This window comes from Pyrgilauda ruficollis, unplaced genomic scaffold (genome assembly GCF_017590135.1).
Source record: "Pyrgilauda ruficollis isolate IOZ18807 unplaced genomic scaffold, ASM1759013v1 scaffold1, whole genome shotgun sequence".
Lineage (NCBI taxonomy): Eukaryota > Metazoa > Chordata > Aves > Passeriformes > Passeridae > Pyrgilauda > Pyrgilauda ruficollis.
Window position 1 is genome coordinate 16,913,232 of NW_024508100.1, and position 23,791 is coordinate 16,937,022.

Sequence of the window (23,791 nt, forward strand, 5' to 3'; positions counted from 1 at the left end):
GGGGGGAGGAGGGGGGAAAGCACCATCTGGATTACATTATGGTCTGAAAACAATCACTGACACCTAAGAGAGAGCTTAAATTATTTTAGAAAAAATGTAAGAAATGTTTGAAACTGAACTACCTGCATAACTGTTTCTTTAAAGCGTAGCATTAGAGATTTTGCATTAAATTCTACATATAGAAGATATATTTAAAAACTACTGTATACAGATGTTTTCAGACAACTTTCTTCTTTTCATTGTGCAGATCCCTCTGTTGGCCTCTGCTGAACTACACAGGAGTAGCTGTTTCACCACTATGCTATGCAACTTCTGTTTGGATAGCAACAGGAGGTCAAGTATCACCAGTCACTTCAAGCATTTTAAAAATACAGAGATCAAGGCAAAAAATCCAGACTGAATATGGATCAAATCAGAGGACACCTCTGTGTGACAAAGGGAAACCTCAAACACAGAAAACCTTAAAATGGTTTGCCACTTCTAGCAAGAAGTCAAGAAGCATTTAAACTGCAAAACTAGAATATTTCAGCTATGAAAGTGAAAGCAAGAAGAGGCAAATGGCCATCTGATTAGGATGTAAAACTATACACCACAGTGCTGTGAGAAGTCAAGATTTCCAGCTGAGTTAAATACAGTTATAGCAGTCCAGACAATATGCTCCAACAGAGACCAGAATGCAATAAAATTCCAGTAGGTGTTTAAAAAAGAGTGCGTTCTGTACTTTACTTTAGTGAAGATACACAAACACAAGCATTAACATGTATGAGATCTGAAAAAAAAATTGTAGAATTAAAAGTCATCTAGAATTATTGTGAAAATTTACATTGAGCTTGAAAACATTGAGTACACAGAGCTTCAAAAAAGACAACATACTTCAAAAGAGAAGCAGCCTTGTGGTTTCAGAAATCTTTTAGTGTGCTTCAGCCTCTGATGATATGACATTACTTGGTATGATTGCCACCTCTTATTTCTGAGCTGATAGACATCATGAGCTCAACATGTCATATAGAGAATAAATGAACAGCAGGGTGCCAAGCAGAAAGCGGGGTAAAAGGAAGAGGTGGCAAAAAAAGAAAAGGTAGGAGTGGATTGTGCTAATATCTAAGGTATTTTGGGAAAATCTCACATACCTTTTTTGGTAGTATTGCCTCTGAATTCCTGTATTTTATACAAGCTCTAAAGTACTATGTACGTTATGTCCCAAAATTAATTCTAAATTCTTATTTTGAGTAGATATGTATCAGATTAATGTTACATTTTTTTATCCCAAATTTATTTTCTTTTTAAGAATCAAGAATTCACAGATTCACTACATTGTAATAATTTCAGCAGTAGAGACTTGAAGTTTTTATAGTTTCTGAAAATGTTTACTTGCATATGCAATCATTCTTAAGTGAGAAGTCCATTTGTAACAGCCAAAGTAATTATTTTACCTACAGTAATTAAAAGAAAAGGTGTGAAACAGAAAGATATGATGCATGTAAATGTATGAGTTCCCCTAATTAATCAGCCCAAAGACTGAGACTTGAAACAAAAGGCATAAGTACGTGTAAGAAACAGAAAGTCAGTAGAAAAATACCTCAAGGAATTTTCATAAAATTTTCTAATAAAATTCAATGAGACACTTTAAGAAATTAGCATTTTTTTTTATGCAAAGGAGGGTGTCTTTTTTGGTTTGGTTTATGGCTGTTGGGTTGGTTTTCTCTCCTAAACTTTTCCTAATTCTGGAAAAATCTTACTTGTTTTATTTAATTCTTTCAATACTACTCTATTTATTTTACAATTTATCCTGCATTTAAGTGACTAACAAATTAACAAGAAAGTCATCAGCTACACAGAATGTCTTCCAAGTGATCAATCTGTGCCAAAGTTGACATTAGACAAGCACTGATACAAAATAACAGACAGAATAGAAACTTTGACATTTCATTTAGTTGATGCTTATGACATCTCAAGGATATTAATTTATCCAGAGCTTGAAGGAGCACAAAGAAGATTAGTGGCATAATTCCCATGTACAGTAATTGAGTCTAAAGACAATGGTGATTTTATATTTAATCATCTTCCACACACACATTAAATTGCTTATCACTTTAAGATGCCATCTCACAACTGCACTGCATACCTGGATAGTTTTGAAGTAATATCTTAAAAAACAATCACCATGCCAAAGCCTATACACCCATATGGCTTTCAATGCGTAAGATAATGTGAAGACTATGCATTTAAATTCTTTATGGCAGATTTCAGTGAAGAAAAATTAAATATATTCATGTCCATCTTAAATCAGCCAGTGTCTGGATTGACGTTATTTTCAAATAGTCCAGAATTTCCCTTAAACTACTAAAGTGCTTCAGGGAAAACCTACCCTAATTTGAAAGAAATATTATAATGACATAAATAATAAACCCTGACTGGAGGGTAAAAGTTTTGCCTAGCATTAATACCTATGAAATTATATGCATGGCTTATATCCATCTTTGGACTGCACCAATACCTCAGGTTCCCTGTTTGGTGTACGTAGCTTACTAAATGCTGCATCTTTCAATAAGCTTTTTTGAAAAAAAAACAACAAAGAAACACAAACCAAAACAAATCAAACAAACATACAAACAAAAATCCAAAACAAAACAGAACCCTCCCCAAAAAGACAAGAAAAAGGATTTCCTTCTAACCTGCATAGCCTTACTCAGTTCTGAAACTTATACAATACCCTAGAAAGAGTTAAAATTCAGAACACACAAGTTACAATGCATTTCTGACAAGCTATTCCAACTCTGAATAGATGTTAAAGGTATCTATGAAGTCTTTTTGTTTGCCAAAGAGAAAAACACCCTTCATTTATTAACCTATTTTTGGCTGTTCAAAAGACTGTATAAACACTGCACCACTTAAGACAGACTAATGCCCAATAACCTAACATTGAAATTAAAAAAGCTTCAACTTATTAAAAATTGAGAATTATCTTCCCCAATTTTTACTTTCATCTTTGAATTTGTACCCATATTTGAGGCAGAAATACCTACCTCACCTCAAGTTCCAACCTCCCCTATCACTATAAATATGACACACTGATCTCTGCCGAATATTACTTCCTTGGAAGCAGATATGGATCATGTTTGCTTTGTAAGTATGCTTTTTCCTGGACAGTATATTGTTAACTAAGATCAGATATTACAATAAGATTAACCAGAGGACTCATTCATATCCTCTCAAACCTGACCTAGGCAGATTGAGATACAGAATTCTGAGATGTAAGAACAATTAAAAAATCAAGTAGTTTGTAGTAAAAGCTCCAAAGAGATACTCTTTTTTTACAAGGTGAAAGGAGTTAGTTCCTTTTGAAGAAATCATTATTGGCAGACTAATCTGGGAATAATTTTCTCAGTGGGAAAACGGTCTTTAATTAAGTAGTGCTTGTTAACATTTTGTGACACAGACATAAAATGTAATTAATGCACAAAGATATTCCCTCCTTTAAAAACTCTGCAAATTTACTCTCTTGCTAGCAATCCTAAGTGAAAAAACTCCAGAACTTATCAACAATAATTTTAAGATATGACTATAAAAACTGATCAAATATTTTTTCAGGTAGGAACCTTACCTTCCTTTTTCAACAAGCAGCAGGACATCTATTTTCTCTCCATTTTGCATCACACTGCTGGTTGCTGAAAACAAAACACATACACATTCATATGACCTTCATAGACACATATTTATAGACAAACACATACATGCACGCATATACAGACAGACATGTTTTTTTCAAAATTATTTCCAGTGGCAAAAGGACATGGAATTCCTAAACTTTGCAAAAAAAGAATGCTGTTGATAATGGTAACAAAACTCCATAAAACACCACACCACATTTACATTTAAAAGAAAAACTAACATTATCAAGAAAGTTTAAACGTACTTTTTAATGTGAAAACATGCTACAGTGTTTTATTATACTCAGCTTGTAAATACAAGTTGTAGAAGACATAATGATTCAGGAGTAAGCTGGATTTTGGAATCCATTAACTTTTTGCATCTTAATGGTTGCACATGTGTACAGTAAGATAATGCAAGTTATCTGTTTAGCATGAAGATCATTTCCACCCTTCTTTATGTTGCCTTATGTTATCCCTGCTAAAAAAAGCACCCTGTAAACACCTACATTATACATAACACAGCAAATACATCTGGATAGCTTTCAGTTGCGCCACTTAAAAACCATGCACTATACTAAAACCAGTAAATTAAATGTAAACTGCTTACTAATTTGAAATTCTGAAAATGTAATTTCTCAAAGTGTGTGTCATATATAATCCACACCTTACTTCAACTAATTCCCAGAGAGAGTAAAGTCCTAAATAACATTGCATGTTATATGATGTTTTTGTATCACACATACTCCTAGCCTCATCTATATTTACTGAGTCAAATATCAAGAAGGTAAGTTACTAAACTTCCACAAATGATTCACTAGTTTTCAAGTTTCATTTACACAAATCAGTATTAATAGTGGAGCAGATATATTCTGGAGAAAGCAGAAATCAAAGAAAACAGTATGGATATATAATATTTCCAAGAAATACAATATTAAAAACCCCAAGCAAAACAAATTCTCAACTGAATGTCAAAAGTGTTTCATTTTTATACATGAGATATAATATACAGAGATTTTTGCACGCTCTTATGATTCTGGCAGAGGCAATTACAGTTGCTTCAAAAAAAAAAATCAGGAACAGTTGTCCTTATGCCTAATCTTTTAATTCTTAATTAGGATCAAAAGTATTCACAAGCTAAAAGATACCTAGAGGCATAAAAACATTCCTGATTAAAAACCACCTTCATGGTGTTATTTACATTAAATATAAGGTGGCAGTAAATAAACAGTCGAAAACCCAATGGCATTTAGGCAAGCTCCTGCAAAACAGTCCACAATCTGTCAGCATTTATAAAGAGTATCATCAATAAAGACCTAAATTATCTTCTCTATGTTACTTTATAATAAACCTCAAATTATATGTATTTTTCTGTGTAACATATTGCCTTGTTCAATATAAAAACAAGTAGGGCAGATATGCTTAAAAGAGGATTCAGAGCATAATTACAAACAATGATATAAAATTGGTCATAGAAGACCATTTATACAAATATTCTTATCTCTCCACATTGTGATATTGAGCAAATAATATTTTTTGTATCAGAAAAATCTATTAGTCTGTGAAATAGTTTTCCAAGAGAATTATAATTTTCCAGTATGTTTGAGTATTTTAAAACTAGACCTGTCAATCATCTCAAGAATGTGTTCTGCAGCAAGTATTTCTGCCCTGTCAAAAATATGAGACAATAATCCCAAAAGGTTATATATTATTATTCAATTCTGTACTCTTGTAAGAAAGATACTGCTGCAACTGGAACAAAAACTGTCATCATTCATTTTAGAGCTGTGAAAAATTTCTCTGGCGTGTGCCAAAAAGTAGGAAAAAAAAACCAAGACAGAAATTAACTAACCCCATTATTTAGATAAGAGTTGGAAGAACATCTGACTTATGTGAAGGAACAGTTACTGAGCTTCCCAATATTTATTACTTCGAAATGTAATAGAAATGTCCTTAACTGTGAATTAATCCCACAGCACATTTTCTGAATACCAGATGTTCTTACTTAGTTCTTGCAACCTCCTTAGATATATGGAATCTTCTTCAGCATCCTCCATTTCAAGACAAAAATAAAGGCTCGACTTCTCTATAGCAAACCAGCCTTTTCTCCACTGATCCAGGTTATGGCAATCTTTGTAGTACAGCTGCCCAATAAGGTCACAGTTTCGCTCTAACAAGGATTCAGCCACTGGGGGAACAAAATGCTACCAAAGAAAATGGGGTGAGTCAGATGAAGAAAAAAACCCTCTGCCCCTAAAAAAGAAAATCAAAATATTGCACATCTACAGGATTCTAGGATTGAGGTCACAGTAAAAAAATCTCTAACTTTGAGATATGAAACCCACACTCATAAACCCAAAGATACACTAAATTTAAAATGCAAAATCAAGCTTAACATTTTTTCCATTCATGCTCTACAATTCAAACATTTTTGCTTTTAAACTACAATTGATTTAATTAGTAATGTGATTATTAACATCTGGAACAGTATAAAATATGGTATCACCTTATGAATTTCATTTCAGCAAATAAATTTAATGGAACCGCAACCAAAAAAAAGCTGAAATATACTCATAGAGTATATGTCTTTATATTAGAGCACGTTTAATATATTCTTAAGGTCGGCATTAAAATGCTGCTTCAATTCCTTTCACATTATATTATCTTGTTTCAAACATTAAATCACAAAACTTGTTTCTTCCTATTGCACAAGAAACCTTTAAACACAGGAAGGATCAGTATTCATCAATAATGACTTTTCAAAGGTTTTAAGCTAACAATGGCACTTTATTATTTGTGCAAAGGCTCCTGGCCTAACTGAAAAAGGTAATTATCAGTATTACCTTAGCTATTGCTGAAGTCCATTTTCTTTGTGAATGTGCAGTTTCAGCTCCAAACAGAAAAACACGTTCTGACAGTAAGTATATTTCAAATGTAAAGATGTCCCTAAAGCAAGTAAGAGAAGAAACACAGCTGTATTTAGTCTCCAAAAGAGTAGACATACTAGTGTTTTATTTCACTATTTTTTCATTCTTTCATAGATGGATCCCATCTGCATTTCTCCTCCAATTTTACAAGTAGGGCCTAGCTAATAATAAAGCACTTCACAATACATCAGGATCAAAGTACTTTGCAGGTCAATAAGACATGTTTAAAGCCTAGGGTGTAATAGTTTTTTGAATTCCAAAATGGATAAAAATGTTTACATATAGTCATTAAAAATGCACAGAGAATTTTTTGCTTTTGCAAGCTCATGTTATTTGATCAAGCACATTTTTGTGATGCATTCAAAAGATTTTTTTGTATGTTTAATATAAGGTGAACAACCAGTTGAATGGGAAGTTGTAAACAAGTTGAAATGTTGGTTCATAGGGACTTTTAGATCCAAATGACTTTTAGTCATTTGGTCTAATCTCCTGCTCAAAGAGGGATTATCACAATGAGAAGCCTTGAAAACAGTCAAGGATTGAGAGTACTGTTCTTGTCACCAACCTGTTCATGCCCTCCACCTGCCCTTTTAACTGAAGAGGCTTCTCCTATCAGACAGCCTGAATCTGCTGGGGTGAAATGCCTGGTCTCTGTGTATCACCTGCCATCACCAAGAAGAGTAGGAATACCTTGAAGCTGCTTTAGCTCAAGTAACTCTTAAAATTTTTCTTAAGGGAGGTTCTTGGGTATTTTTCCTTTTAAAAATTACACCACTATTTCAGCACATGAACCCTGTTTATTCAATTTTTAATGGACAAATAAGAGGAAAATGCAAATCAGTTTAAATTGGTGTGGGATTTGGAAAGGAAATATGGTGCTGAAGTTAGGGTTGGTCACTCTTTAACTTACAAATTATGGTTCACCAATTTATTGTATCATTTTGTCTGTGACCTCTTGTTAGATGCCAAATAGATGGAGTATGCTTTTTCCTTTCAATGCTGAAGACTGATTTGTCTAAATGTGGAGATCTGAGCATGAGTCACTTCTATAATTTTCAATAGCCACTTTGAAAATTATATAAACACTTAGTTCTGACTAACAAAACAGGCATTTTTAAGGACCCTCTGTTTCACTACATTAAATATCAAATCTAAGTAAAGTTTTTCATAAAACTCCTCAATCACAGGTAAAGCACAACAGGAAGTTAGTTATTTCCAAAGAGTGAAGTATTCAGCCAACATGTTTTTTAATTTAGTTATTAACCTAAAATGGAACCATCTGGAAATGCAACAACAATAGGTTATATTCGAACAAAGAAGAAAAAAAGTGATTTATTTCTTTTTTCTGGGTACCAGAGAGCTACTGCAGAATAGTGAAGGTCACTTCTCTGTATTTGATAGCATATTGAGACATCACCATGTTTCAGGATTTCTCTCCCCTGTAGTAGTCTAAGTCCTTTATTCCCATTATCTTTTTCAGAAACTTACTGAATAGACTATGCTGTCTTTGCAGACAATTTTGTTTTGTAACTAAAAGCATTACAGTATTACACTATAGAAAGTTATTTTTATTTTAGGTGCATATACACAAGTTTAAAAATAGTGTTATGGAGTCTGTTAGACAAATGCAAAGTATATTTTAAACAAAAATGTTGCACTAAAGAAATTGAGTATCACTGTAATCAGATTTAGGTCACTCTCCATGTGATGTTTTTCATGCACAAATGGGATCTGAGAGAGTTACAAAAGAAAACATAAGACCTCCCCTTCCTATCGCCAAAAAAAAAAAAAGCTGGTTTCTTCCAATTAAAAATGTTCATCAGTTCCACTGCTGTCCTCAGCTACAGAACAAAGAATGGATTTCAAAAACCAATACCTCTGTGACCAAATCCAGAAGCACTGTGGAGAGCTCTAGTCTGCTGCATTAGAAGGAAGAAACAAAGCGAGAATTTTGGCTTGAGGCAGAGGTCAATCCCAGGAAGAAAAATTAGTATTAATTGTTCAATTTATCATCATGTAGCCTTTCAAGCACTGAGAATACTCATTATAGATTTAAAAAGAAACATATGTATCTAATTTAAGCTGCCCTTTTAAATGATCCTAATATTTTCATTCTATCACTATAAAAAAATCCCTAAATATCACATAGCACTAATTTCTTGAAGCCAAATAAAACCAGCTTTTTTTTTTCTAAATTGCCTATTCAAAATTAAAAAAAATGAACAGCTTATTTACTGAAATATGAATTCAAGAGCTTACCCTCTATTTATAAAGAAGCTTGACTTGTGTACTACAAGACAGATAACTTCACTGATGTCAATCATACCATTAGGAGTGGTAGTTTTATCATTTTCATAGTAGCTCAGAAAGCCACTTTCCAAAGTGCACCATCTTTTGTTGCAATCTGTGATTAAAAAAATAATAGGTCAGATTTTCTTCATTAAGTTTTTTTTTAAAAATAGGTAAACAGAAGATGGAGAAGAAAGTCTGCAGAGCAACTTCAATTAATTATTTGGTATATTTAATTACAACTAAATGTTTCTTCCCCTTATGATCTAAAATATAACACATAGCATAGTAATGTCTATTTGCTACTGAAAGGAGTCATGAATTCATTCTAGCTCATGTCTAGTTCTTAGAACAAAATCTGAGGTCCATCTGTTACCACTGCTGCAGAGAAGTAGATCATAAAAGAAAATACTCTTTTTATTTTGTACTGTCTAAAAATTCCTATACAGCTGGCAAAGTACTTCTGAGAATTTGGTAAAACAGATCTGGCAAAAAAAAATCAACAAAAATCAAACTAAAAGAACAGTCATAATTTGAAAATATTAACTATGTTATCTGATATTTCATGCTTTTTCTGTTGTTTTCTATGTGGTTTATATAAGTTTTATAAATAGTTTGTACTATTTATTAATATTTCTTTGTATCATGCTATTTGTTATCTAGTACTCTAGTACTATCTAGATTCTGTCTAAATACAAATATTAAGTACTAAAATAAACATAAGATAAATGGCTTGTTAATGTATAGGTTTACGGGAGCTGAGCACCAAATTTTAAGGTTTTGAATGTTCAGGGCTTTTTGTCCCCCAGCTTTTCCTCCCTCATCTTCCAAAACCTATTCTACAAAACAGCTCACTACTTCAATATTCATTAAACTATTAAGCTCTCAAGGACAATTTTGGAATATCGAAGCTTTTTAAAGGGCTCCATAAAACCTTTTACACTAGAAACAAAAGCAAAAATCAAACTCAAGCCCCTAAACCTCTAAGCTTTACTTTTTGATCCACTACATCAGAATAGCACCAACATTTGAGCTCTCTTCCCACTGGTATCAACAGCTGTTAATTAACAACAACTCTCCTCAAAATGCATGCCCTCCTGCTGAAAACACTGATGCCGCTATAATGAGAAGTACACACAGAGTTGGCTCTCTCCTGTACTGAGACACACATAATGAAAAATGAGGCTGTATTTCCAGGTGTTCCACCTGGTTGGTATAAAACCTTGGTCAATTCACAGCACTGAATGATTTCTTCAATGTCCTTTTACCATTAGGGCCAAGTCTACAAAGGGTAACAGTTTTCTGCGACAACAAGCAAGCACTTAAATTTTCAGCCCTTGGTGCTGAATGCAAGGCTGTCAACTGCCTCAGAGATTCCTAACACTGAAGAAGAACTTAATTCTAATGATTAAACAGCTTCACAGGATTCTGACTTGGAGCCCTATCCAAACACAGCATTTAAAAAAAAAAAGGCCCCAAATCTGTCTAAATGCTGTGAGACCATGGTGCTTCCCCTGGCCTCAGAGGCCTCAATTAGTTCATGGCAAGTCAGAACTGCTTCAACAGGAGTTCTCTTGTCTAGAACTAGATAGTTCGGTCAGATTTTTCAGGTAACATGACCTTATTTGAATATCTACAGGCAGAGGAGGGAACTGAAATTTTCTCCCACATATTTGTACTCTAACCCTCAAATTACTTCCTTAAGAGAATAAGAATGAACAATATTATTTCCACTTACTCACAATAATTTGCAATATGAGTATTACTTCATGTTAGTGAGATTTAGTAACAGTTCTGAATGCAGTGAAAGAAGAGAAGAAGAAAGATTACGTATTTCATGTTTTGAATAGCAAGAAGTACTGTCATACTGCTTCGTAAACATGGAAGTGATAGATTAGAGCCCCAAGGCAAGAGCAGTTTCTCATTCAAAGTTGCAGGGGTTGTTTTTGATTTTTAAAGGATCTCATTACATCTCCCGCCCTTGTTCCATTTGTCTCCTTGAACAGCAAATGGTCAGGGAAACCTGTCTTCCCATGTATCTGTAAAGAGCCCATCCCAGAAATATCAGTCCTGACAAACCCATGGGTAATTGAACATCAATACAAAAACAAAGCAAACAAATGCCCACGCCCAAAAAAGCAAACAATAGAACATCTACCATCTTCAAGACACAATCACAATTTCAGAGAACACCTGAGCTGAGAGAAATCTGGTTCCTTTCCATTTATTGTATGTTCCCTCAAGTAGTAAGTGCAATGCTAAGCAAAAGACTACAAACTTTCAAAGCAGCTTCATTTCTGAAATGGAACACCGTCAACATTTCTTGTCTGGGGGCTTTCCTCACAGATTTTAAGACATCCTACTAACAATGCTCAGTCACAGTGCTTCTCCCCCAAAAAGGAGTACAGAAGCCATTCTGTGAGCCCTTGCAGCCAAATCTTCAATCTATACAGGCATTTAGAAATATGCCACTTCTAATATGCCATTGTGTCAGAAGAGTTTGCCTTGTATCTGCTCTCCACTTAGCTAAGCACTGACTTCTGGGGTTTTTTATAAACTTCTTTATGAATATATACAGATACCCACAGCACAGAAGATCAGGCCTGAACTTGGAGAAAGTAGGATTGAGGTTTTCTGTTAATACATTGTTTCCCAAATAAACTCACAGCAATTTCAGAGCAATCACAGATAAAGTCCTATCCAGCAGCAGTCCTCTGTCAAAACAGACATGTTTGTTAAGAACTGCAAAGTTGCTAGGAAATGCCTGTGATCAGGCATTAGCACAGTCATCACCCAATGCTTTCAAGAATTTGGAGCCACACTAACATATAGATTCTTCAAAAGTATATTTAAACAGGAGTTCAATTCTTCAAAAGTATATTTAGACAGGAGTTCTATGCTTTAGCATGCTTTTAATATCCATTAAGTATATTAAAGTCATATGCCATAAGAATATGGACATGATCATACAAAAATATGTATACAGCAGTGCAGGATGCCATGTAAGGATTTTAGAAGCAATAAATTCAATAATAAATCACCACCGATTTTAAAAATCCATGTTATTTGTTTAGATGGAATACAAATGGGAAGAAAAAGGGAAAATTATCTGATAACACCTCTCTCTTTCAGAAAAAAAAAGATAGACAAAAAACTGATATGCACAGGAGGCTGTGTATACCTGCTGTGATACACATGCATTATCACCCCACAAAACTCAAGTTGTCATAGAGTCGTTGTAGAGGCTCATTTCTACTTGGAAGATTTTTTATATTTGTGAGCTTGAGAAATACCCAACTAAAAATTCAGTGCTACTTGTAAATGACTTCTGTAATAGAATCATTTTAGATGAAAATTAATTCTTGGCACTAATCTAAATATAATTAAAGCAAGAAGTGTTTCTGTTTGTTTTTTATTTATCAATTACTGTGTTAACTGAACAATTTTTCAGAAGTTCAGTTTTTTTCTTCTGTCAACTACTGAATGAAAAGATCAAGACAAACAGTATTTTCTTTATCTGAAAGAGGTCTACTGAATCAAAAGAGGACATTTCTTATCAAAGACATTTAATCTCAAAAAAAGTAATGCAAGAAGTTAAAAAGAATAAAATTAATCCAAATCATACATATTCATGTGCTATTCAAATACATAAATTGAAAATTAAATACCTTCTTTTAATTTCTTCTCTGTAGGAAGCTTAGCCACATTAGAAGAAACTTTGTACAAGAATTCACAAAGAAAGGTGGAATGTGAAGAATCTTCAGAGAAGCCACTTTCAGAACAAGGATCATAGTTTGGGAAATCTATTCAAAGACAAAGGAGTAAAAAACACACAGATCTTCAGTTTTATCAGTTAAAGCCATTTTTCCACACGTCTAAATATATGTCTGTAAATATGCAGTTGCTCTGCAGTATCTTTACTACAACACTGATAAAACTTACAGGTTTTATTTTTATAATTAGCAAACATATTGGTTAAAAAACATGGTTCCCATTTCTCATAATGTTGCAATTTTCAACCACTGCTTGCCAAGGTAATATAAAATACTGTTTCCTGATCTACAAAAATTTGATTTTTATCTGTTGTGTAACATACTTCAACAGAAGGAGACTCCTTCTCTTGAAGGATTATATAGAGTTTACCAGCAACTCTGGCTGCAGACAGACAGCAATTCTGAGTATCATCATCAACATACACTGATTTTCCCTTCCCTAAAGATAAGAACATGATGGTACTGCCTTGGTTGGAGGGCCAAAAGTAGAAAAGACAGGGCCAAGACAAACAAACTTCTCTCTCTGTAGCCTTAGGATGGCTGAGACCATAGGTAGCAAAGAAACCACCCTAGCTACATGTCTGCACCTGACTGAGCTCCACATCCTATGATCCACTGCGTGGCACTGGCCTGAGCAATGCTCAGGCAGAAGTTTGGACACTGTGTCTGCCCTTGGAAGTCTTAATTCATTCCTGTGTTTCCCACTAATCCTTTTTTTGTTCAGCCTATGCAGTTTCACTTTGCAGAGTGACACAAGCCAATGGAAAGTTGATCCAGGACTACACCCACATAGCTTTTTTATTTTTTTTTCAGTGTAGATCTGCATGTGAACTTTCTGATGGTTTCAGATACTGTCCAGTGCTCTTAACAGAAAACCTCAGTCACACCCATGCGTCTCAATATATTTACTGTTTAGAGCAGCTTTCTGTTTCCAAGAGCCTCATAGCAGACACACACTGCAAACAGAACTGTTCACTTCCAAGCCAAAGTTTATCATTTGCTCCAAGCTGCAACAGAAGCTGTGATGGGAAAAGAGGTTTCTAGGATAGATGATATTGCAGGTTCAAGAGGTAAGTTTTATTTTGGGAGGACAGTTTGTGAAAAAACAGCTAGGTCTGTGTGCAATAGATGTAGATATCAAATATTCTTTTTGGAAAAGAAAAAGCACAAGATGAATTCTTTAGACAAATGTTAAAATTATGTACCCATTTTTTTTTCTGGTAGAAGATTGATAATATTGGTAGAGAAGATGATGTTTTTTTCCTGTGCTATAAGTAAGGGTATGAGATCTATGACTTATCACTGTGTTGTCTAAGCCTTAAAGATGATGTCTGAGCAAAACAGCAAACCTGCACACAAGTGAAATTGTGCACTAATAAAATACAGTTAATGCCACCACAAATGTGCCTCTATTTGTGATTTGGCACAAATATACCACTATTCTTCAAAGCAAAGCCAATTCTGCTTCTGAATTATTTCATTCTCTTTTTCGTAATAAAAAATTAGGTCACAAGAAAAAATGCATAATACCTGAGAACTTATTATGGTACAGGAATTCCATCTGCAATCTTTGTCCAGCTTTCTTGGCCAATAAGTATGGGGTGCTGTTAACAGGGTCTCCAGTGGCACACATAGCATCAGCCCCACTGAAGAGCAACATCAGAGTTTCCAGCACATCTTGCTTGACTACAGCAGCACACAGGGCCTTATCATAGAGAGGGGAAACAGGAAGTCTGTTTAAATTAGAAAGTTACTAGCAACAAATACATGCAATGTAGATGCAAATCCTTTAAACTCTGATATAGCTAGACCATAAACATTGAGAAGTATCAGAAACCATGAAGTATGGTCTGAATCTAGAAAAAATAGCAACAAAAAAATTCCAAAATATCAACCCAAACCCAGCAAATGTTGCTTTCACAAATTCCACTTGGTAAGGATAACATGAATAAATACAATTGGAGGGGAAGATTGCTATTTATTTGCATCAAACTACTGAAGAAAAACTCTATTTCAGACCTCAGAAGTGTAACAAAAGAGATGAGATTAGATTCTTAAACTCCATTCCTAGACACATACTGAAATTCCTAGGTAGATTTTTTTAAAACCACTGTCAGTCAATAAGGCAAACTACTCTTTTTATCGAGATGTATTATTAAGATATATTAAGAATAAAATGTATTAAGATTTTTTTAATTCTTTTTATTAAGCTGTATCTTGATACTTGTTCATCTTCTTTGAAATTTAAACATCTCACCATCCTAAATCGTGAGTCTCCATTTATTTTTGTATACACAAAGACAAACATGATAAACTTATTTTTTTCTTTTACAAGATTGGTCCAAAACCTTAAAACCAAAAATATCTACACAATTACAGCAAACTATTCCATTAAAATTTCTATTATTTATTATTTATTTATTTAATCAATTATTGACTTCTTCTTAAATGATTAAAGCAAAAGTCACTCAAAATAGGAAGATAACTCCTAGAAAATTTGGCTGTTCTAATAAACATATAAGCACCCCGAAGGCACAAGATAACAGAGAAGACAGTTCAGTAAAAGTTCTAGAATGACTTGGCAATGACTGCCTTATTACATGGCAATTTCATGTCTCTACAGAGAATTTGATAACTTTTCCCAGTATTTAAATGATTATTTGACATATATTCTTCCCCACAAAAAACAAACCCTATAATCTCTGTATATCCTTTCAGACAATTTGATTCATGCAATTGAGTGCATTAAATTGCAAAACGCATTAAAACTGTTTTGTATTCATTAACCCTGAAAAATCATGACTCAAACCATCAGATCTAAGATCTTAGAATCAGAACCAGAATATCAGAACTTAGAATTCAGTCAAATGGACATCAAACTTTATAGAGACATTGATAGTTGAAGTTCTCTGTTTTACAAATCTAAAGAATTTGTTGTTTTTGTAGAAGTAGAGAAAACATTTTTCATCACTAATTTCAACTTTTTCATTTCCAGTAAGCTACAAGCTACTCTATAAAGTGTGTATGAGCTATTTTCACCATTGATAACAATGAATTATCTACTGTATTTGAATGCTAAGTGTCAGACAAACACATAAGTAATCTAAAGAAGTGAAGTGGAAATTTGCATCCCTAGACTACAATTACATTAAAATAAAGATACATATGTTGATGGCTAAGGAAAACATAGGAAGAACTACAATAACCTTTTTCAAATAAACTAACTGGAAAAACAATAAACTAGGTAGTCATGCAATGACTCCTGCAAAGGCTCCTAAATAACCCTTATTCAACTGTCAGAATGTCACTCAGGACACTCTAATTTCTCACCAGGTTAGCAAGATGACCAAATTGCAGATACAATATATTCCAAAGCACAGTATGGGCTTAACCATGCTATATTACCTTGTTCAACTGCTCCTTGGTTTTGTAGTGGAAAGGTGTTTTCCTGAATTTTCCCTCTTTGTATTTTTGTGTGATGAATGTTATCCTTTTTTCTGCAGGGTCATCAATATGCAATTCTTCATCTGGAGGAAGATTTCCAGCCCAAAAACTGTTTGCCCTCTTATTTCCAATGACAATAAAGAGCTGGATGAGATGCAGGGAATAAATTAGCAAATTAGTATGAAGGATATGAAGCTAGCCTCTAAACAGTTTTCAACTGCTAAAAGTTGAAAAAGAAAGTTATTAAAGAAAAGAAAATCTCCTTCCAGAGACAGCAGCCTCTCTCAGTCACTGCCTATGGTCATCTACAAATGAATAATAAAGCCAGCAGCCATAATTTACCAACAATAGCAGCCAAGTTTTGCAAGACAAATCAGTTGTAACACTTCATTATATATTAGAAAATATTAGTTCAAGTTCAGAGAAGAGTAGCATGTGTTTTAAAGAAAACACTGATGGCTCCAACCCTCTCTATCAGGACCACTTTTTTACCACCACCACTTTTTAACATCCCAAGCAGCTAAGCTGGTAGTGACAAGTTTCCTCTCTTTTCCCCCTTCTTCATCTTGAGTGCTCTCCAAAAGCATTTTATTCCTTTTACCCCCAAAATATTAGGTACTTGGAAAAATACTAAGAGAAATTGTACATTTTGTTAGCAAAATGAATATTTGGAATTACACAGAGGTACATGATGCACATAAACATCAAGTTTATTGTAACAGCAATAATATTGTAATACTGTTTAGCAGTTGTATGTTCAGTTTTCTTGTGAGTAAATCAGTAAATACCTCCCTTTCATACAGTAGGTTTCAAGAAGGAAGAAAGAGTTAGAATATCACAACATACCTCAATAAGTTCATTGCTCCAAATGCTTGCATCCATTTTTAGACTTCGGACCTTGGAATCTCTTGGTCCTAAAGATCTGTGTTGTCCTAAAATCCAAGGGCATTATTAACTAAGGTACTTAAACAGGGTTTCTCTTCTGTTTAGATAACAAAAAAAGGTAATGAAGCCAGATTTATTCTACTTGCTATTTTTAAAAAAGATTGGGTTTGAGATTAGAATAATTTAAATAAAAGCATCAAAAATACACCTTTTTTTAAAAAAAGTAAATTTCATTTCACAGTAATGAATAAAAAAACAGGCTGTCTCATGTAGACTATTTCTGGGATAGTTTGGTTTGAAAGAAAGCCTAGAATTATAAATTATTTCCTTGAATCTACAACTTAAGCATATATTTCAATATAAAACATGACAGAACTATATTTTGAGTAGTATCTGAAAAAGCTATCCCTATTGGCAGCAAAATATGTGCAGATGTAAAAAACTATAACCCAGAATTTATACACTGAAAATTGTTGTTCTTTGGCATCTAGCCTTGCAAAAACCATTCCTTTCCCATGAAGTGTTAGTGTGTCTTAATTTCCACTAATTGTAAAGGAAGATTCACCTGAGAGAATTCAATTACCACAGACATGTCATTTATGCATGGAAGTGCTTTAGAATAAGGCTGACCTTGGTATTAACAAAAAAGTGATGCTCATGTTTTGTTTCTCAAAACTTCCAAGAGAATAACACTTCAAAATAAAATTAAAAAAAAAAAATAAAAAAAAAAAAAAGACAAAAAAAACCCCACCAATTCAAGGACATACGTAGATATGCAAATATGACATTTTGTAGAACCCACATAGCTTGCCATTAATTACTCTACCTGCACACTTCTTACAAATGACAACACAGAGATTGATGGATGCCCAGTCAGGACCAGGAGCTTTACAGTCAGCGCAGCTCCTGTTGGACTCATTGAACCAAATCTTCTCAGCTACTTCATAATCAGATAGAGTTTCTGCTATTGATTGCTGGAGTGCTTCAATCCAGTCTTGTTTCTCTCTTTCTGACTCTGCTGTAAAGCTGAAACAATTGACTTTTCTGTGTTATTGATCTTTATTTTAAAGCCCAATTAAACATGGTCTGTAGTCTCCTTATTTATTACATTTACACCCAAAATCACAGTCAAAAATCTTCCTCCACACAGATATAAATCCTAAAATGGAATGTATTATTTTGTATTTTTAAATTCAACTAAACTCCCTCTGTTTTAGCACTGTTTTCAATAAAACCACTACTAGTATAAGGTATGTCACTTTTGTAACTTTCATGCAACATCCCTGAGTTAATTTCAATCCTTTCATGTTACCAATTACCAAACTTAAACACTGAACTTTAACAAAAGCATAGAATAACATAAGGAAACATGGAGAATTAAATGAGAATTAAAAAGAGACTGGGAATTAAAAAAATTACTGAGAATTTTAAAAAAATACTTGCTTTTCATTTAAATTCGTCTTTTTAAAAATTAAATAGTAAAAAAAAACCCATCAACATGGTCATCTCTTAAGAAAAAAAAATCAAACCAGCTATCTACCAAGTAGCAACAGCTTCAAATTGCTGATCAAGAGTATTTTACCTGCTAGCTGACTGAGAGTGAAAGTATTTCCTAACAATCCCAGGAGAACAAATAAATTTCCTCCTTCATTACAACATTTCAGTTAAGAAACACTACAACACTTAACAAAAGGCTTTTATTAGCATGTACTTTCATTTTCTTAGAAATCATTACAAGTCTCAGCAATCAGCCAAAGTGAAACTTTCAACTACTTTCAACCAAGGATTTCTACAAGGGATAGCTCATGAAAGCTTCTTTTCAAATAAAATGCATACGACTAAATGGATGCAGCATTATTTCACTATTGAAGTTTATTATTCTTTAGGATGAAGTCAGTTTGTGAAACTGGAGGAATTAATTTCTTTTTTTTTTTTTTTTTCCTTTTGCCCTTGCACAGAATGAACAAAGAAGGCTGCATAAATGTACAAACCTGTGGACATAATATGCCTAGTCAGGAGCTAACAGATGAAGCACACTAAACAAATCAAAGAAAATATTCCCATTTTCCTAAACATTGCTGGACATCCTTAATAAAAACATTACCTTTCCATCCAAACTAGCTATTGCGCTGCAGTATGAAAACAGTATTTCTTTAGTGCCTTAGTAATTGCATATTTTGTAAAGTAAATACTCAAGCTCTTACCTAAAGCTTTTATAAGGAGTTATTATTTCAAAAGATTGCTTTGCAGCCCGATCCACTTGTTTTACATTTGCCACATTCATAGGGATTAAAGTGATACCAAATCCTGTCTTAAAGTCCTAGGAAAAAGACAATAAAGGTTTAGAAGGTTGTCATTCAAGAATAAAACATGTAAAGAAAAATTATTTCAGCATGGTCCAAACAAAACAAGACCAGTAACAGACATCTTTGCCATAAAATATAAGCCACTTCTAATTTATTAATGGCTAAACAAACCTCCACTAAATTTTACCCAACCAATAAGTTTCCAACTGCTAGAATGACCTTACTTGATTGTTGGTAGGAGTAAAAATGCATGCTCAAACTATTAATAAAGAAAAGAATAAAAAAATAAGTTTAAACAATAGATTGCATTAAAATGTGAATGTAAAATTCTGGAAGGATCTAGCTTAAATCATACTTTAGTGTCTAAATAAACTTCATAAATCTAAATCCTTCTAACTGACAGCAGTTTTTCTTGCTTTAAGACTGAGTGTTTTAGCAAACTAAATGTGTATAAAATTCTTTCTTAAACCTTTGATTCCTCATGTTTCTGATGTAGAACATGAACTAAACATGTCTTTGAAAAAGATCTTATACAGCAGCTAAAACAGACAAAGAGTTAGTTGTGATTCCACTATAAGAAAGTATTTTTATCTTAAGTGAACAAGTGAAACAAGTGAAATTATTTGGGGGATTTTTTATGCATGGAAAAATGTACTAAAAAAAACTTTTGTATTGACAGAATTGGGAAATAAAATGCAAGCTCACACTGAGCTCCTGTGAGGTCCTCTCAAAATGTATGGATTTTGGACAATCAGATGAATACATACGTTATTTCTTATATCTGGAATAACATCAGCATTTACTTCTTTAAATTTATTTACATGTTCATCTCAAGGCAGTCACTTCCACACATTTAATTTCTGGGAATATTAGCATACTTCTTGAGAACAGTAAATAAATCAGAAATAAAACCAAGCTGTATCACCCAAGCAAAGAGCCAAATTCGTATATCTCACATTTGCATGTTCACTGTTACCTCTCACATAACAAGTAGTTGGGTACAGACTGATAAAAATAAAAGCACTGAAGGGTAAAAGCTTCAGAGTTGCCTGCTCTGAAGAGAGGATTCTTTTTCTAGTTAATACATATTTAAACCTGCATCACTGACAAGTTTCTCTTTGTAAGATTCACAAATTTTTGAGCACTAAGACCTACATGGAGAGCATACTTCACAAAACTCTTTTAATTTTATTTCCCTATTTCAGGTATGAGCAAATAAAACTATCATTGTAGCCAGGACTGCTAAGGCTAAATCTGACAAAAGCCACATATATGTGTGTGTCTATACACAAGCAGAAGTATCAATTTTATCACACAAGGCATGGAATACAATAATGCCACAAAAAGCATAATAACATCCATTAAAGATGGGATTTTTAGAATGACAGAATTCTTACTATTTAAATATACTGTGAGATAAGTTAGCTAATGTTTCCTTGCCAGACTTCTTATTAAGAATTTTTGGGTGTTTTTTTACATGCCATTACCTTTGACAGTAACAGTGGGGAACTAGGTATGGATTTCGACACAAATCTTTATAAAATGTAGAAGTTTTTCAATAACTAACCTATCTTTGCCACTTCTCATATAATTTATTTTAGAAAATAAGACAAAAAATAGAAATATTTTTAAATATTTCCCCTTTTCTTCTACCTTCTTATCCTGTAACCTAGACATTTTTATTCTCTCCCCTCATCTTCAGCCCCCACTCCATTTGTGTGTAAATCAAGGGGGTTCATACTGACACACCTGCCTCAGAAGAGAGAAGAGAGTTCTGTTAAGCCTACACAGTCCCTAATTCACCCTCTATGAGAAAAGAGTGGGCAGAATAACCTCCTTTTGAGTGTGAACTTGACAGCATCCTCTGTAGCAGTGAAGCATTCTTAACTTCAAACCACCAGTGAGAAAAAGAGGTGCGTGAAATAATAACAAAGAAAAGACTGAGGACAAAAAACCACAAAACCTTAATTTCTATCATGAAATGAAAAAAAAAGAAACCTAACCAAAACAACCCAAAACCATTACCTTTGTAGAATTAAATGGTTTATTCTTCTGAGTTGTAAATCGGTTGGAAGTTTCATTTGTTGATTCAAGTATTTCAAATTAATTAAAATAATTTGCCTTAAGAAATCCTGATTTTCAAATGAGAGGTAATACACCCATCCTTGAAGCTGCACAGTACAATGCATTCTTTGTTTATTAAATAACAGCTGAAAAACCACCAGAAGCCATGGTTATAAGGTGTTCAATACACTTCCAGATTAAAGTTCACTGCAGGTAAATGATTAACAAAGCAACCAAAATAATAACTACCTTATTTAGCCAGATCAAAGTTCCCCTGTAGAGTAGCTTCCCTTTAGGCACTTCCTACTGGTGACGGTCATAAAAATAATGCAAATACGAAAAGATACATGCTCATCTTCCCAAAAAAGCTTCCAGCAATCTAAGCACTTAAAAGTCCCTAGACAGTTGCAGCAAAGAAAATTATACTTACTAGCCACTGACAGACACATCCTCAAAGAACTAAAAAGCTCAATAACAACGCTTTGAGGTCTCTGCAGGATCTTACTTAATACATTTCCCAAATACTGGTTGCAAAAAAAGGAAGTCCTTCTGTATATGTATACTGCCACCTGATAACTGAGAATTTTCAAATTTTTGCCTGACAACTGAGAATTTCATTACAGAACATAAAAGGAAAGAAATGCTAACTAAATTTCATTCACCTACTTATTCCAAAATGTTCCTTCTTGAAAATATTTATTCTATATTCCTTTCAGACTCTTTCTTATGCCTTCAAATAGCTGGTTGCATCTCCTTTCCTTGAAGCAAAACAGAGCAAGCTGCATGGAAGCAACCTGCCACACTAAGATCACACACAAATATTTACATCCGTGAAAACAGACACCAAACTTTGTTGTACTGCATTTAACAATACAGAACCAAGAAAGCACTCTAGAAACAAAGTGAAATTTGAAAGTCTTTACCTTTAGGTGCAGCACCAACCCTTCAAAATTTGCACACGTGCACAGTGTCTGAACAATCCCATTAAAGAAACAATAACTCATTATGCTTTACATTCAGCAAGGGCATAAGAACTTACAATACTGAATTTCAGTGTGAGGAATGTCAGAAATGTTAAGAAATTTGAATCTACTTTTCAGAACAGAATATGGTGGCAAATTAAGCAATTTCAGTGGTACATTAGAGTGAAGTTATTTCCATAATGGCCCAAACAAACTGCTTAGGGTAACTGCACAACACTTGGTATAAATCTGGCTTTGTGACTGACAGGTACACTAGAATCTAATTTTCAGTGCTCAGAATTGTATGCTTTCAGGAGTGCAGTCTTCTTCTCTACTTCAGAAACAGAAGTGGGAATTGGTACAGGGAAGAAAGAAGTGCTCCACTTTGAAAGATGAATTCATTCACTTTGAGTGCACAGAAGGACAATAGGGCTATTCAAGAACTATACAAAAATATTGACAGCAAAAGCAAGCAGTATCTTTTCAGAATAATGATTGTCTTGCTTCTACCCACTGAAAGCTCATTGTTTCAGACACACTGAACTGCACTACGCTTTCTGACAAAGGAAGAAAAGTTCAAGACTCAAAAATGCACAGAGAAAGATGAGGGTTGGGTTTTTTGTTTTTGTTTGTTTTTTTTTTAATTTAAATACAGATACGACTTAAATGTCTATAGTTATACTATCTTTATGAATTCTAAGAAAGGTTGAAAAATTAGTTGACAAGAAGAGATTTTAAAAATATAAAAAATATTATAGATATAATAATAGATCAAAAGTATTCACTAAAAATACTAAGCTAAAAATACTAAGCTAAAAATACTAAGCTAAAAATACTTAGCTAAAAAAACTAAGATGAGTACTGACTTTCTGATTAGCTGTTGTTCCTTCCTGAAGGGTGAATTATTATAATCTGGGAATGTTGCTGTCATTATCACCCCTGTCTGAAAAAGACATAACCTATGAACACCTGTCATCTGTATATAAATCATGAAATTATTTAAGTTTTATTTTTAAACATACCTTTAACATGTATCTATAAAGTGCCTCTCAGTGTACAAAACTGCCCTCTTTATTATGCATTATCTTTTCACAGGCAAAAGCTGCCCCATGACAGGCTTTACTAACATTTCTTCAATTCTATTTTGGATTAATCTATCAAGGGGATTCAAAACAAGTCTCATACCATTTCTAACATACCACCACTGTTTTACAGACACAGAAATAAACACCAAGGCTAAGGGACACTAAAGTATATATGTATAAAATCATCCGGCTATATCTGAACAAATGAAATTTTCAGAGCTGCTGGACACCTAACTTCATTGTCTTAAAAAGCCAGACTTGGGCACCTTTCTGCATGCAAGTCATAAATAAATTTGTAATCAGAGGCTGAAACTTGTGACTCTCAGTGAACACACTTTCTCCACAAAACAGCACTTTTAAAAATGCTCTTCTCCTACCTAGAAATTATAATTATTTTTCTTTCTAT

At 33.6% G+C, this 23,791-nt stretch overlaps 1 protein-coding gene across 1 annotated transcript in view; it reads right to left on the reverse strand.

Moving 5' to 3' along the window:
* ARAP2 (ArfGAP with RhoGAP domain, ankyrin repeat and PH domain 2) overlaps positions 1 to 23,791 on the reverse strand; it is a 114,282-nt gene that overhangs the window by 37,898 nt on the left and 52,593 nt on the right. Inside the window, exons 10-19 of the mRNA XM_041484393.1 lie at positions 19,173 to 19,288; positions 17,795 to 17,994; positions 16,930 to 17,015; positions 16,045 to 16,227; positions 14,170 to 14,344; positions 12,535 to 12,669; positions 8,837 to 8,981; positions 6,494 to 6,596; positions 5,656 to 5,854; positions 3,605 to 3,668 (exon numbers count right to left, since the gene is read on the reverse strand). Coding sequence (XP_041340327.1) covers positions 3,605 to 3,668; positions 5,656 to 5,854; positions 6,494 to 6,596; positions 8,837 to 8,981; positions 12,535 to 12,669; positions 14,170 to 14,344; positions 16,045 to 16,227; positions 16,930 to 17,015; positions 17,795 to 17,994; positions 19,173 to 19,288 — 1,406 coding nt within the window. The remainder of the gene's footprint in view (positions 1 to 3,604; positions 3,669 to 5,655; positions 5,855 to 6,493; positions 6,597 to 8,836; positions 8,982 to 12,534; positions 12,670 to 14,169; positions 14,345 to 16,044; positions 16,228 to 16,929; positions 17,016 to 17,794; positions 17,995 to 19,172; positions 19,289 to 23,791) is intronic.